The 15375-nt window shown below is 32.2% G+C and overlaps 1 protein-coding gene and 1 pseudogene across 1 annotated transcript; both read right to left on the reverse strand.

Annotated features, from left to right (window-relative positions):
* Positions 1-4001: 4001 nt before the first annotated feature.
* Positions 4002-9894, reverse strand: LOC111909088 (ADP-ribosylation factor GTPase-activating protein AGD4). The gene is made up of 18 exons (XM_052769241.1): positions 9721-9894; positions 9294-9370; positions 9045-9145; positions 8717-8787; positions 8517-8579; positions 7875-7919; positions 7648-7713; positions 7343-7390; positions 7145-7240; positions 7024-7065; positions 6604-6822; positions 6384-6515; positions 6084-6302; positions 5730-5813; positions 5337-5612; positions 5021-5230; positions 4481-4923; positions 4002-4393 (listed from the first exon to the last, which is right to left on the reverse strand). The coding sequence occupies exons 1-18, from the start codon at positions 9880-9882 to the stop codon at positions 4279-4281; spliced, it is 2469 nt and encodes an 822-aa protein (XP_052625201.1). The 5' UTR covers positions 9883-9894; the 3' UTR covers positions 4002-4278.
* Positions 9895-11298: 1404 nt separating this feature from the next.
* On the reverse strand, positions 11299-12912 carry LOC111909059 (proteasome subunit alpha type-2-B-like; annotated as a pseudogene).
* Positions 12913-15375: the final 2463 nt, after the last annotated feature.

A 15375-nucleotide genomic window follows, 5' to 3' on the forward strand; every position in this document is an offset into this window, starting at 1 on the left:
TCTTTCTAGTTCTAGAGTTGTGTACATTTTGCTCCCATGGTCTTGGTCTAGTGGAGTATGAGCTACTCCATGTCTTTAAGGTGTAGGTTTCTATAGTTTTGAGTTTATAGATTCATAAAAATGAGAGCTTAGTCACTCTCATTAAGCCATACATGAGTTTTGTAGTCTTGGGTGACTTTTGGACCTAGGGTTTGAATTTATAACCTTTTCTATACATGTAAATGGATAAAGTCAGAGACTTTATCCATGAATACGTCCCTTTTTGCCTAGATCTGTAGTTTGATGCGCTGGATTTTTGCATTAAGGGATTAACAAGAAATTTTGGACTCGGCGCTAGTACATCGGGCGTACTTAGTGGTGCGTTGAGCGTACTAATGAAGATCCACATATCCAAAGAAGGGTCTCACTACAATGTGCGTAGTGACCGAGTATGTTGGGTGTACTCAGACTATATGGACCGTTTGACTTTTTGACCAAGAAGTTGACCAAATTTGACTTAGTGGAATTTTGGGTAATTTGAGTTGTAGTTTGAGATTCAGTCCCTATTTGTTGTATATATAACTTGTAGAGTCGGTATTTGGAGCAACATTCATTTCAGCTATCTTCCAAACCGTGAGGTGAGTTTACCTCAATGTACTTGTGGGTGTATGGCACCAATTTTGGCCCACTAGGTTATGTATCCTAGTATATAGGATGTTACTATGTTGTAGTGATCTATAGATCTGTATGATTAACTGTGTTGCTACATGATTTATCTGTTGAATATGTCGACATAGTGCAGTATGGGTTAAGGCTTTACTACTATGTACGTAAGCCAATAGACCAGGGCATTCCAATCTGATGACTGATTGGGCTGAGGCAATCCAGTCTGATGAATGTGCCCCAAGGGTAATCCGACCTAAAGGCTGTGGACCCAAGGGTAATCCAGTCTGACGTGTAACATCCCGTTTTGGATCGTTCTGTGATTTAAGGCTTGTGGGTCGTAATTTGGGTATGAGAAGGTTTTGAGATTTTAAAGAAGAAAGGTTTAGACCCTTTTGGATGTGGGTAAGGTAGGTTGTGTGATTAAATAGTTCGATTTGTGCTTTAGATCCTAAGGGTATCGATAAAGGCGTTGGTTCAGGCCTTTCATGAATTTTGAATCTGATTTTGAGTGGGTTTCAAGAAAAATAAAGTTTCTATAAGTGTAGGGCTTCTCGCTACCTTTCCAAGGATATAAAGTTTATTGGAAACAGACTTATAACGAAGAAGTTATGGCAGTTTGAAGTTTTGGCAAGTTTGGCCATTGGTGGAATAAGTTGGCTGATTGGTCCCTTGTGCAGCGCTAGGGAACGCGTGGGTGGACCAGGTACGCCCAATGTACCTAATGGTACGCCCCATGTAATGGTCAGAGTGCCAAACCTTATTTTTAGGGTTTGGGAACTATATAAACATCATTATAACCTCAAGACTCTCCCATTTATCAACCTCTTTTGTCCTTAAACCCTAATTTCGAACCCTAGCCTCCTCCAAGAGTGTTGTGAGCTCATTGTGTGTATCTTTGGTGGGTTTTAGTGATTATTCAAGAAGTGGAAGCTTGATGCAAGGTGGTGAATCAAGGGAAGGCTTATGGATCTGGACTCTCTTCTTTATCTCCAGCTCTTAGAGGTATAAAGCTCTAACATTACTCATTTGAAGCTTAAATCTATCATTATGTGAGTTTTGGTCCCATTTTGGTCTCATGGGTGAGATCCAGTGGTTTGGCATCACTCCAAGAGCTTTGAGTTGCTACTCTTAGTATTTATGAGGTTATTAGTTCATAAAGATGCTTGCTCAATGTCTAAGGATGGACCATGCATGTGTTATGGTGTTATTAGTTCATAAATAGTGCATATATTTAAAAACTACGTAAATGGTCCCTTCCCTATAACAAATTTACAAAACAGTTCCTACGTTTCATAAAATTAGAGATATGGTCCCTACCTATAAGTAAATATACATATATGGTCTCTGTGTTTTACAAAATTAAAGAAATATTCACTACTTTTCACAAAAATACAAAAATAGCCCTGTTAAAATCAAAATCTCAAAAATTGTCTCTATGTTCAGTATTTTTTACAAATTTGATACAAATCCTTTTTACAAGTTTTTCTCAACACCCTAAAGGTTGAGGTGTCGATTCTCTCAATTCTTCATTTTGTTGTCTAAATGTATTTTTTAATATCTTAGCAATTTACAACACATCAACATTTGTTTGCTTTCGCAGCAACGCACGAGGGGACAACACTAGTTATTATCATTACACATTATAAAAATATTAAACTTAAGAACCAACTTACACCATGCCAACTCTTTCTTCTATAATCTTAAATAAAAAATATTCATAATCATCTTCCTATTCGAGTACTTTTGATTTTGTGCAACAAGCGGGAATCAATGTTGTTAATTCATATGAGAAGAATTGAAGGAACAAGAAGCAAGAAGCGAAAAACATGAGATTGAGACGAAGACGATATATACAAAGAGATTGTGAAGCTACCCACCAACATCTCCTGCATGGTTATTTTGATGTGCATGCGTTTTTTCGAGGATACTTAATCTAAAGTCGATTCCGGATGCACAAACATTTGTTCAACGTATAGTTGAGGGCGTGACGAGACTGTGTCAATTTTTTGAACAACATCCAGATGCAAGAATTACGGTAGGATTTGGTCCATTACAAAAACACACAATTGTACTTCATATTGACACCCCACCCAATGCACTAGATAAGAGTTTAAGGTATCTTCACGTACTGCATGAGAAAATCTTCACATATTTTGCAAGTATGTCATGAGGTTGTACGCATGGGTGGAGGATGATATTAAGTAACCCCCCCCCCCCCCCCCCCTGTTTTTTTGCTTATAACTAGTTTTACCCATTATATCTTATATATATTAGACATGAAAATATAAAATTTAGGCTTTGGCCCCTACCGTTTTTTTAAGAACTATAGTTTTAGTTTCGGCCCCCTAAATAATTTGTTCAAGTCCACGATATTTGTGTCATCCTACTTCCAATGACATACAACGATTCTATGTTCACCACGTAAATGTACATGTCTGTCCTTGAATGTTAGGAAGCTTAATTGCCTTCATTAGGAATGGGCAAATTGTCCTACTGCATAGTATGGGCACTACAAACGAGGTAATCTAGGTTATCCAACGGACATACTTGAAGTCATAACCTTACATGATCTTTGAATTTGGCATGCCTTCTTTGGTTGTCCCGGTTCGCTTAATGACATCAATGTTATGAACAACTCACCAATATTCTATAGGGTATGTAACGGTACTGCACCTGATTCTTCATTTGAAGTACATGAATGACAATACATATTCGGCTACTATCTTGTGGACGATGTCTATCATGAGAGGTCGGTATTTGTTAAAACTTTGTTGTGTCCTGATGATCATAAGAGGAAAAAATTTAAGAAAGCTCAAGAAAAAACATGGAAAGATATAGAACAATATGGAGTTCTTAAAAAACATTAGCAAATATTGAAAAAATCGGCAATTTTTTTTCTTAAAAAAAGGATGATGGAGGTGATGTATATGTCACTATATCAATCATATTACATAATATGATTTTAATAGACGAAGAAAACGTGATATATGATTTTGACAAGCATGAAATCATTCCTGATACTAGAAATCAATGGCAAGAAGAATGATAATAAATGATATAGAAATCCATCACAACCATAATGATTTAAACACAATACCCGCTGATAATTTGGCATTTCAATTTTTAGACGAAGACTTCATTTAAATGATACTAGTTATGAATATTTATGTTCTTAAGTTTTAAGTTTTTGATTCTTTTAGTTGTTATGGTTTAATTTCTTGTTATGTAAATTTTATTTTGATTTAATGAAAGTTTTAGTTTTAGAAAAATTATTTGTAAAAAAAATTGTGATGTTAACCCACCTCATCTAAATGGCATGGTGAGGGTAGTGTGTGGCAAAAAAAACTGAAGACACGTTTCTCTTTCGTTTAGGTGGTTTACATTATAAAATTTTAAAATATAAATATGTTCCCTCATATTTCCACACACAGACACTCACACCACATGACATGACAATAGAAACACTATCGCCATAAACAAGTGTACAACTGCAACATACACGCATACAAATCAAATCTAAACGACCAAAGCAAAACGTATAAAGATATCAAACTTCCTCCCTCTATGAAACAACTCGCCGGTGTCAAAATGACTTATATACCCCCCTCTCCTCTCGGATCTCCTGTCTCCACTTCACTTCCCATCAGAAAGCAATATTAGTAGCTCATCATCAGTAATCGCTCCCATCTCCATGGCTCTCTCTAGGGCACCCTGCCCACCCCCATCTTTAATTGACGGAATTGCCCCTCTGAAACCAAATTCAGATACACACGTTACCAGAAGAAGTATCAACAATCATAAAAGCAAAGAAAACAGATATTTAAATATTTATTACCTTCTGAGCATATATTTGGCTAATTTGTTATTTCCAGAAAAGATACAATGATGAAGAGGCGTCCTGCCATGGTAGTCAGGCCTGTTTATATCAGCACCAAACTGTAGCAACAGTTCAACCATCACTTGATACCCGGACCCACATGCTAAATGCAACAACGTGCTCCCTTGAAGACAACTTTCCGGCCTTCTAGAATCCTTTATTCTTTTACACAATTTTGGATCCGAATCTTTAGTGGAATCAAGATCGTGGATCAAATCGGAAGGCGCCACGTCATCGTATGTTGTGGCATTCACAATATTTGAATTTGAATTTGATGTAGCAATCATGCGATATACCTCTTGTATGTTGTTGCCCTTGACTGCTTCCCATATTCTTGTGGCATTTGAAGAAGGGTTAGGGTTACTACCATTGCTGGCTTCTACAAACAGCTTCTCCACATACTGGTGGGATTAAAACAAACATGATTCACGTTTATTAGGGTTAAATGCAACGTATGACTTTCATTGATTTGTTATAATTATAGATTTACTCATTTACCTTTGCATTGATATATTTCTCCCTCTGTTGAATTGCGTCTTTAGGATTAGGCTTGCTAACCAAAACAGCATCTGTTTCATCCTCGATAAAAAATTTATTGGTTTGAGGTAGTTTCTCCCATACGGAATTGCAGTATTTATTCCCCAAATTTCTAAACAGTTCCATAACTGTAGGTTCCCAAACTTTCACATCTAGATTGATTGACCTCACCTGCACCAGTTGATGAATAATTTTAAATTTAATGAAAATTGTGAAATTTAATTATTTGGAATGTAAGGGTAAAACGGTCATTTAGACTCCTAAAGTTGGTTTATACCTTTGATATGTGAACTCCAAGATTGCGGTGTACACCAGAGCATTCAATGCACATTAATATGCCAAGATTAAGAGACGCCCAATCAGGATCAAGTGCACCACATTCTGCACACAGATCATTTCCAGGAATCTCTCGAAGAATACTGGAGACAGAATCTGCTGGATTCATGTCCATGTTATCACCTGTAGATCCCCCCTCGTTATTAAAACTCAACACAGTAAAATCGTCATCAACTGCTTCGCTGATATTGCCCAAATTACTTCTTCCAAAATGTGTCTGTAGATATCACAATCACAATAAATAATATAAGAATATATATGCTGTGATTGTAATTGTAGCCCCACAGATTAATAATAATAGTAAATTATTAATGAAATTTAAAATAGTTTTAACCTGATTCAGGTGGGAGTTCAAGAGAGAGGCAATTACTCCTGTGATCTTGTTCATCCAGTCAATCCTATCAGCTTCATTTTCAGCCTGCCCAAATCACATAAATCATTATTTTATCAAAGTTTTGCAAATTCTCCACTTAATGCTGACATGATTTAAGGCTATTTCTTTTTTACTTAATGGGCTTTTTACATTAAGCCAAAGAATCTGGCTTCATGTATTCAGACACTAACCCTTTACCTATTTGTCTGTCTTCTTTTTTCCTCTCACATTAAAATTGATGAATAAACTCAAATTAATGTGTATTGTGAAACTTGTTTGTTGGAATGCAAGGGTAAAACGGTCATTTAGTCTCACCTGCAGTGTGTAAGCTTTTAATGGAGAAATTATCCTGAAACATAAACGTAAATCCGAATCTTCAGCATCAAGTTTTATAATGGAAGTACGAAGATCAACAGTATGACAACTCAAATTTTCATCATCATGTGATGCTGCCCTTGTATGCCTTGATCTAAACCTCCCAAATACACGGCTTTGTTGTTCAGTAGACGCAAGTGAATTTGATGATTGTGAAGCCTACACAACAAGATTCAACATAAAGATCATATAATTTATAAATTTTTATATAAAAAAAAAAAAACAAAAAATATAACTCACGATAGGTTTGTTAGGTGGAATCCGATGATAATATAAGTTCCCACGGCTATCAAGTACAAAAAATCGTCTCTTCCAATCCGCTCGTAAACTTGAAGACCTTTTTAAAAGATACCCTTGTTTGATTGTCTGGACCTAAAACAAATATTATAATTTTGTTATTATTTATTAATAGTAATTAGTAAATGGGATTTTTTTTTTATTATTTATAAAATGTACTTACTGTTCCTTTTGTTGTGGACTGCATTATGGCGTCTATATTTTTATCAGAATTCATTCCGACACCATTTACAGTAACACCAGTTGTGGTTGTAGTGGGGCCCACATTAATAGGCAGTGGGACCTTTGTTTCTGCTTGTGTCCTAAATTCTTGAATTCTTTTTGCAAGTCTATCTTGTTCAATACTTGCTTGTTCCTTAGATTGTTGGGCATATGTCAACACCTGAAATCAAGTGGGGTCCACATTATTCGATAAAAAGATAATTATCTGTCATTCCATTATTATTAATGGAAATAAGGGGCTGTTTCTTTTTTACTTAATGGGAAAAAGACATAGCATAGCCCCTTAGGAAAAATAAAATCTATATAACAAAACGAAAAATATATGTCATAATTTACTAAAGGGAAATGGTGAAAGAACAACCTGATGAATGAAAGGCTCCATTTGACTCAATAGTTCATACCCCTAAAAAGTCAAACATTGTGGTTAGTCTAAAGACAGCGTATCACATGCAAAATAAAGTTGATGTTTAAAAGTAACACACCAGCTTAAAATATCTCAAATGAGCATCCATTATTGCACTAAGAGATTCCAAAAATGTGTATTTCTTTTTTGCTTCTATGTTTGTGAGAGAATTTACCTGCACTCCTTAAAAAACACCATGGAGAAAATCTTAAACCTCAAAAATGAATAATAATCAATAGAGGAAATGTAAAACACACTACATATTTATTACACATACTAGATTGAATCTGCTCCTCTCAAATGTTGATTTTGAGTTCTGTAGATCCTGCAAAAATAAGTAAAATTTAAGCTCATGTACATGTACTTTATACAGCAAGTCATAAGTGAATTTTGGTATATGAATAAAAACAATATTCTCATGATTAATAATACTTTTGTGCTTCTATTTACACATATTGTATGTTATGTTTTTAGAAAATTCCGTTCAACTCAAGCCATAATTCATGATTAAGGAAATTAATATAATGAGCATAATGTCTGATGAGTCAACTCAGTTGAGAACCTCAATTGGTTATAAAATACCTCCTCTAATTCAGCAACAACTTCATCCCGTGTACTCTTTTTCAAAGATGCAACCTTTTCACGAGCCTGTAGTCATAATACAAAAATCAATATGTTTCAAATTTTATGGATACTTCCAATATTTTAAAAGCGAACTACAAATGTGAACTAAATAAAGGAATTATAGCAACATACATATCTTTCTACAATCATGCTATTATGTAATATATGTAAGCATATCCATATACCTGATCATATGAATGTGCAGCTTTGTCAAATCGTTTACGTGAGTCCTGAGCAAAACAAGATGGCATAGATTAACTATTATCAAGATAATTAAAAAAGAGAGCATAATAATAAATATAACAAGAATCGCATTAATTTGTTGAAAGGTATTTAGGGTTTAGAGATTCTTGGAATGTAGTCTTTAAAAGATTGAGCTTTGCTATACAAAAAGGCTTAGCGGCGCAGCTTGTTGCCCGTTTGCCATCTCACTTGTTGTACGATGATAATTAAATTCTTGAAATTACAAAGACACATGGCAAATCACAACTGGAGAAGTGCTTAACCGACTTAACTGTCACCACTATAAATAGGATTCTCTGTGTATAAATTTTGTTACTTACTTTTCACGAACAACTATTGTAACAGAATCTCTCATGATTTATCTCATTATCACCAAAAAAAAATCAAGCTGACATATTGAATACTAATGTCAGTGTGACCTGTGCGTAATTTGTTCATCTACATTCTTAATTCCACATATAGCCATTTCTACTAAAAACAACACAAGTTTATATATTTATATATATATATATATATATATATATATATATATATATATATATATATATATATATATATATATATATATGAGAAGATAAGCACACCTTTGTATCTTGCAGATCCTCGGACAGAAACTGTGCTAAACGATCAACGAGTAAATGTTCAACCTGCAAATAGACACAAAGTTGTTTCTTAGATTTAAGAGTTTCAAGTTAATCTCACATAGAAAGAACAAGTAATTATCATAGAGAAGTTTAATTTGCCATAAATTACCATGAGCTTTAAATGCAATTTGTTCACTTACTTGGGAACGAAGAAGCTCTTTAAACGTTTCAATCTCTCGAAAAGCACTAACGAATTTAGTCATTATTGGACCTTACCAAATAAAAACCAAAAAAGGAGTAATTTGATAAATCACACACACACACACACACATATATATATATATATATATATATATATATATATATATATATATATATATATATATATATATATATATATATATATATATATATATATATATATATATATATATATATATATATATATATATATATAAAAGTTCTTTTCAGAAACAAAAACAAGATATGATTAACAGATTAAGCAAGATGGGTTACCATTAAACTAACCTCCAATTGATACACTGACAGGGTCATCTTGTCCACCACCAAAAGCCTCCACTGAGTCTGCAAATAGAAGGTCCATATTGCATGCTTCCCCAAGACCATCCCTGTGAAGAATGAGATAAGTGAGAGAATGACACTGAGACAACAGAAAAATGTAGATTTTGCCCCCATTAACATCAATATCAGTCTATCATGTCCAGAAATGCCAGCAAAGAAGAATCAGATTGATGAAAATTGAACTGTGTCACTTACATATACTTTTTGCTCCCTTTGTGTAGTTTTTGACAACGAAGCTTGAGCTCATCTGTTGTCTGTTCAAGATAACGCACCTGTTTACAGAAAGTTGAAGCAATTTCAGATCATTCCAGATTTGGGAGATTTTATTAATGTACATTGGATTATTACTTCAACCAAAAGAGGTATCTATACGCAATTCCCAAAACGAACTACTCTTCAAATAGCGTTCAATTTAGGTTTTCCCTAGATCACTAGTATCATCGACAAAATTGAACTCAGCAAACAATTGTCATTTCATAAGGAAGCACCACATGTGGTTCCATATCTATGGAAAATAGAAAACCAACTACATATATATAATCATGCGTGCAGGTAGATTAAGATGGAAGCAAAACCCCCCAAAGTTCAAGTTGAATAATAAAAAGAAAAAAACACAAAGCACCTGCTTTTGGAACATCGGAGAATCATCGAGCTTGATGAAGGCAGTCATAGGGTTGTCCTTTTCTGTTGGGGAAGGAGGCAGATACTTGGCTAAATCTGGGAAGGCCAAACAATGGAGTACCTTGGGTTCTTGGACTATAGGTTCAGATCGCTTGAAGGTCATATTATTTTACTACTAAAAGAAAATTTAATAAAATAATAATAATTATGACGATGACGATGACAATGACAACGAACGTGATTGTGCAATTAAAGGGGTAATTTTGTGTTGGATGAACAGTGCGATGAGGATTGTTAAAAAATCCAGTTGCGATTTGATGCCAATCTTTCGACCTTTTTCATGTGTGATCTTGTTTTGGAGATTTTACAGGTGAAAGGTTAAAAATAACTTTTATGAAATGTCAAAATTATGTGCTTCAAAAATCAAAATAGTTGTTGGGAAATATCATTGGAATTTAAAGGTGAGTTGTTTCTATCATTATTATGGTACCTGTTTATTTAGTGAAAATTGGTAATTTTACTTCATTTGTGAATGAATATAGATACTTTTGTCATAAAATAATAAGGTAAATAAGAAATATAACCTAAATAATATACAAATGTTATGTTATTATCGAAATAATTGTTTTATAAAAGAATGTTACTCCGGTTGGAGTGTATTTTGTAATGGTTATAAAGTTTTTATGGTTAAATTGTAAAAGAATTTCTTAGGGGGTTAAACCAAAAGAAATACGAGGTTCCTATGGTTTTTATATAATTAATCAATAAAGAAAAAGTTAAAGTGATCGAATCATTGTAAGTAGGTATATCTAAATGCATTAAGCTTTTAATGTGTTTTAATAAATATAAAATTATCATTATTATAATGATAGTACTTTATAATTACAGTAAATGGTTAATTAATTATAAACTTTCAAAGAGGCAAACCAATTCGACTCATTTTTTCTTTAACATAATAAATTATATATATATATATATATATATATATATATATATATATATATATATATATATATATATATATATATATATATATATATATATATATATATATATATATATAATCTAAAAATATAGATTTTTTGTTAAACATAATTAGTAAATTCTGATGTGGTAATATAAAAATAAAAAGATGACGATGATTGTAGATCTTTCAAGATTTCAAATTTATCCATCATTGATTACAGTAATATATTTGTAAGAAAAATAAGAGTTTTATTAAAATCAATAATAATATTGATTAAAATTTACTATATTTCACCGATTTGAACAAAAACCAAAAATATTATAAATTCCAATTCGTTATAAATATATAATATACTAACAAACAACAACAGACCCATAAATCTCATTCCCGTCAAAAAACCAAGCCAAAATAGTATTGATTTCGATACAAAATGATATTCAGACGTTTGATTAAAGTAGGAAAAGCATTTTCTAAGATTTGTACACCTATAAAACACTTATAATTAACCATTAGTATATGCAATCAAATATTCTGCCCATGGTTTATCAAATTTGATTAAACTAAAAGGCCTACAACATGAAACTTTTGTAAGACACCCTGGAACCATGCATATTCAACAGCAAAGAACATAGATAATCTATATTATATTATTATAAATTCCAACACTTTTGCCAGAAGAGATCAAGATATTTACAACCAAAAAAGAAATTTTGTTGAGGCTCAACCAAAAACAAAATAATAAGTTAATAACTATTCGACTTCTTGTAGGTAGTCTTCAATTTCTGCGGGTGTCAACACTCTGAAACAAGGAAACAACACCATCTTTTATTAAAGGGTATTTTAGTAATTTGACAAATAGTTTCTAAAGTGCATGCCACATAAATATTAATCAAAATCCGATGTACAATAAATAAGACTTGCCTGAATACTTTGTGAGTGCCAATAATCCCAATCTCAATGTTTTTGCTAGATATTTGTCCTTCAAATCTACAATAAAACACATATTTACTAAATACTAAACTTAACATTACAAGCTGACAATTTATATAAGATGGTGGATTATAAAAGTGTTGAGTATAAAGATTATAAAACATTTCAAAACATTTGACGTGAAATAATACGAAACTAATTTGGTTTTATTATCGTTTGCATTGATTAGCAGTAAGAATGAAAAAAGGACGATAATTACCCCTCCTTTAATGTCAAAATTGCGGTGTGTACTGCATCATCAAGTTCCATATCATCGGTGTACCTAAAAAACCAACATACTGCTATTTATTTTTGTATAATAGCATCCTACTTTCATTTCTTTCTATTATAGCAATTTACTTTCATTTGTTTTTCTTATTAACACAATCCTTTGAAAAAACATACCATTATTAGCATTGTATTTTTGATTCTTTTTTTATTATCAAGACATTATTATAGCAGTGAAAATTGCATTGTATTCACTGGTATTGCTATAATTGGGTAGATTTTGTAGAGTACAATACTGTAATACGAATAAATAAAGTAGGATGCTATAAATTATAATAATTAAAAAAAAAAAAACAATAACAAAAATACATTGTTATTTCTTGCATTTAACCCTATATATTAAAACTATAATGGTATACCTCTTCTCTAGAAACGTCTTGGCATTAGATACATTCTTTCCCATGGCTGAAGCTTTCCAGGAAAAATATGAACCTGAGGGATCCACCTGCAGGATATATATGTATTTGAATTTTCTAGTAAAATAATGATAATATAATTGAAAAAGGTTGATTTTTTAGTTATATATCAATAAGGACAGGTATATACCATATACGTTTTGAAACAATTAAATCCATAAAATCATGAAAAAGAGCATCTCAATTTAGTTAATACCTGATATAGTTGAGGACCCTTGTCATCAAATCCAGCAACAAGGAGTGTAATATTATTTCATGTTGATAGATATTATGAAACATACCTATATGGCTATATACCACTCCAATGTTAGGAGTTAATATCTGAATCTTTTGTACCTGAAGTCAACAAAACTGGATTTTATCGAAGATTAACCTAACCCTCTTGTTCTGGTTTTAGTAAAAAATAAAAAGAAGGAAATTTGTAGTTGTAGAAAATGGATGGTAATTTCTTTTCTGTTGCAATTACAACACCATTGGCAGCTGCAATCAGCAGGTAAGACATGTAAGCAATAGAACAATAAAGAACAGGAAACAGTTTCAGCACAGCAGCCATGGCTAGATTCTAATAGTTGTAGAAAAATGATCCTAAACTTTGAAGTCATCACTTAAATTATATATCAGATGCAGATAGAGTTTTATACCACGAATTTCCAAATAGTAAACTTGTTGCTCAAGCCTCAAATGATATTCCATCATGCTATAGAAATTTATTATTACAAGAAATGCAAGCTTGTAAAGTGTAATCACTTTTAATTCCTAAAGAGGTTTGACCAGAGCCAACAGCTGTTAGGGCGTGTTCAATCTGAACAAGCTTCCCAGAAGGACTACCAACAAGAAGTAGTGATAAGATGAAGGGTTCTAGCAATTTTGCAATTTCAAATGAAATCAAAGTTGATCACCATTGGAGAAATTGACATGTTGATTATACCTGAAAGTTGTTAGAGAGAAAGAGTACTGACTATCACCCATGGCCTAATTGACTTCAAAATCGTCCTGTAGTGAGATCAAAAAAAATGGTCACCATCGTCAGATTAACTGGCTGTCCTATCGTTCATGGTGTTATAGATCAACAATTTAGTAAGGCCGAAGTTAACACATTGACTTGAAATCGTGAGATACCATCCTAACTAGGGTTTCAATCCAGTAATCTACATAATCAGGATTTAAATTTTCAACGCTCACAATTTATAGTCAAACGCGTCAAGCAACAAGATTATCAAATTAAAACGATCAACAACTAAACGTCTGCAGTGTCAAATTTCGAAGTGAAAGCAAATAAACTTTTGAAGATAAAAGGTTCAGACATCTGAATGTCCAGAAACGAATGCTATCATGCTTACCTCGTAAGTGCGATATCGGAGTGGGGGTATCACGTCTAGTGATGGTGGAGTTTGAATTCTGATTGAGGGTAAGTAGCTTGGGTCGGAGGTTTGCCGTTGGTTGGGTCTATACTTTAGAAGTTTGGGACCATTTTTTTCTCTCGTTTCGTAAAATTTAAAGTTGGGAAATGACTTGGGTAACCAAGAATTTGTACAAAAAAAAATATCATTGGATTTTTTTTTACACATATCATCAATCAACTATAGCTTTTGTATACATATGACCATTAAACTTCACATTTATTCAAAAAATATCATTATGTTACCGGTAATAGTAGGTCACCAGCCACGTGGCATGTCATGTGGCTGCTGACGTGGATTTTATTGTATATTATGTACACATTATACCATTAAATTATTTTTTGTACACATTATATCATTAAACCTTTTTTTGTATACATTTTACCATTAAACTTTTTGTACACATTTTATCATTAATCTTATATAATTTATTCAAAAAATATCATTTCAAAAAATACATATTTTTACATAAAATGGGTTTTCCATCACCTATTGTGACTCCCTGATTTTGTAAGGTTTGGGGGAAACTGTTTGTTTTTTACAATGATACTAAGGACTTTCTTTTACAACTACATTGTGAATTTATGTTGGTCATACATCAATTGAAACTCACAAGGTTTGAACTTGAGACTTTTATCTGGAGCGGCGAAGAAATACTCAATTGTTTATTATTTTAGCTAATGTCTAATAAACATATTCTTATAAGTCATTTTCTTAGGAAACTACGTTTGAGGCATACTTATAAACTCATGAAACATTTTATACATGTTACCTTATTATAATCCCTTCTCTTCTTGATTATGGTTGATGATTAAAAAAAATGCATTGAAATTATGTCGTTGTTTACCAATAGAAAAATGACTTATAATGATAAGTTACTAAAATTTAGAAAATCAGTAAAATCCACATCAGGTGATGGGAAACCTACTTTTATGTAATAATATGTATTTTTTGAAATGATATTTTTTTCAATAAATTATATAACATTAATGGTAAAATGTGTACAAAAAAAGTTTAATGGTAAAATGTGTACAAAAAAAGTTTAATAGTATGATGTGTACAAAAAATAGTTTAATGGTATAATGTGTACATAATTAACAGTAAAATCCACGTCAGCAGCCACATGACATGTCGCGTGGCTTGTTACATGGCTAATGACATATTATTATCGGTAATATAATAGTATTTTTGAACAAATGTGAAGTTTAATGGTCATATATATACAAAAGTTATAGTTGATTGGTGATGTGTGTACAAAAAAAAATTCAATGGTATTTTTTGTATAAGTCTAATACTTTGTTACCCTTACAAATTATTTTCCCTTTAAAGTTTTTATGTTCACAAAATGACCACTCAATATTACAAAATTATAGTTTCTTCTCCAAATGACCCATTTTCTCTCATTTTGTAAAATTTAAAATTTTTATGTTCACAAAATGACCCAATTTACCTTTATTTACATATTCACATGAAAGTTGTCAAAATCGGATTATACGTAAGATCATTTTTAGGTTTGTAAGATCGAGATCCTAAGATCCCACAAAATAAAACATGAAAAATATCTCAGATATTCAGTTTTCCGTTCAAAAGCTATAAAAACTTCAAAACATTAGTCA

Source organism: Lactuca sativa, chromosome 3 (assembly GCF_002870075.4).
Source record: "Lactuca sativa cultivar Salinas chromosome 3, Lsat_Salinas_v11, whole genome shotgun sequence".
NCBI lineage: Eukaryota > Viridiplantae > Streptophyta > Magnoliopsida > Asterales > Asteraceae > Lactuca > Lactuca sativa.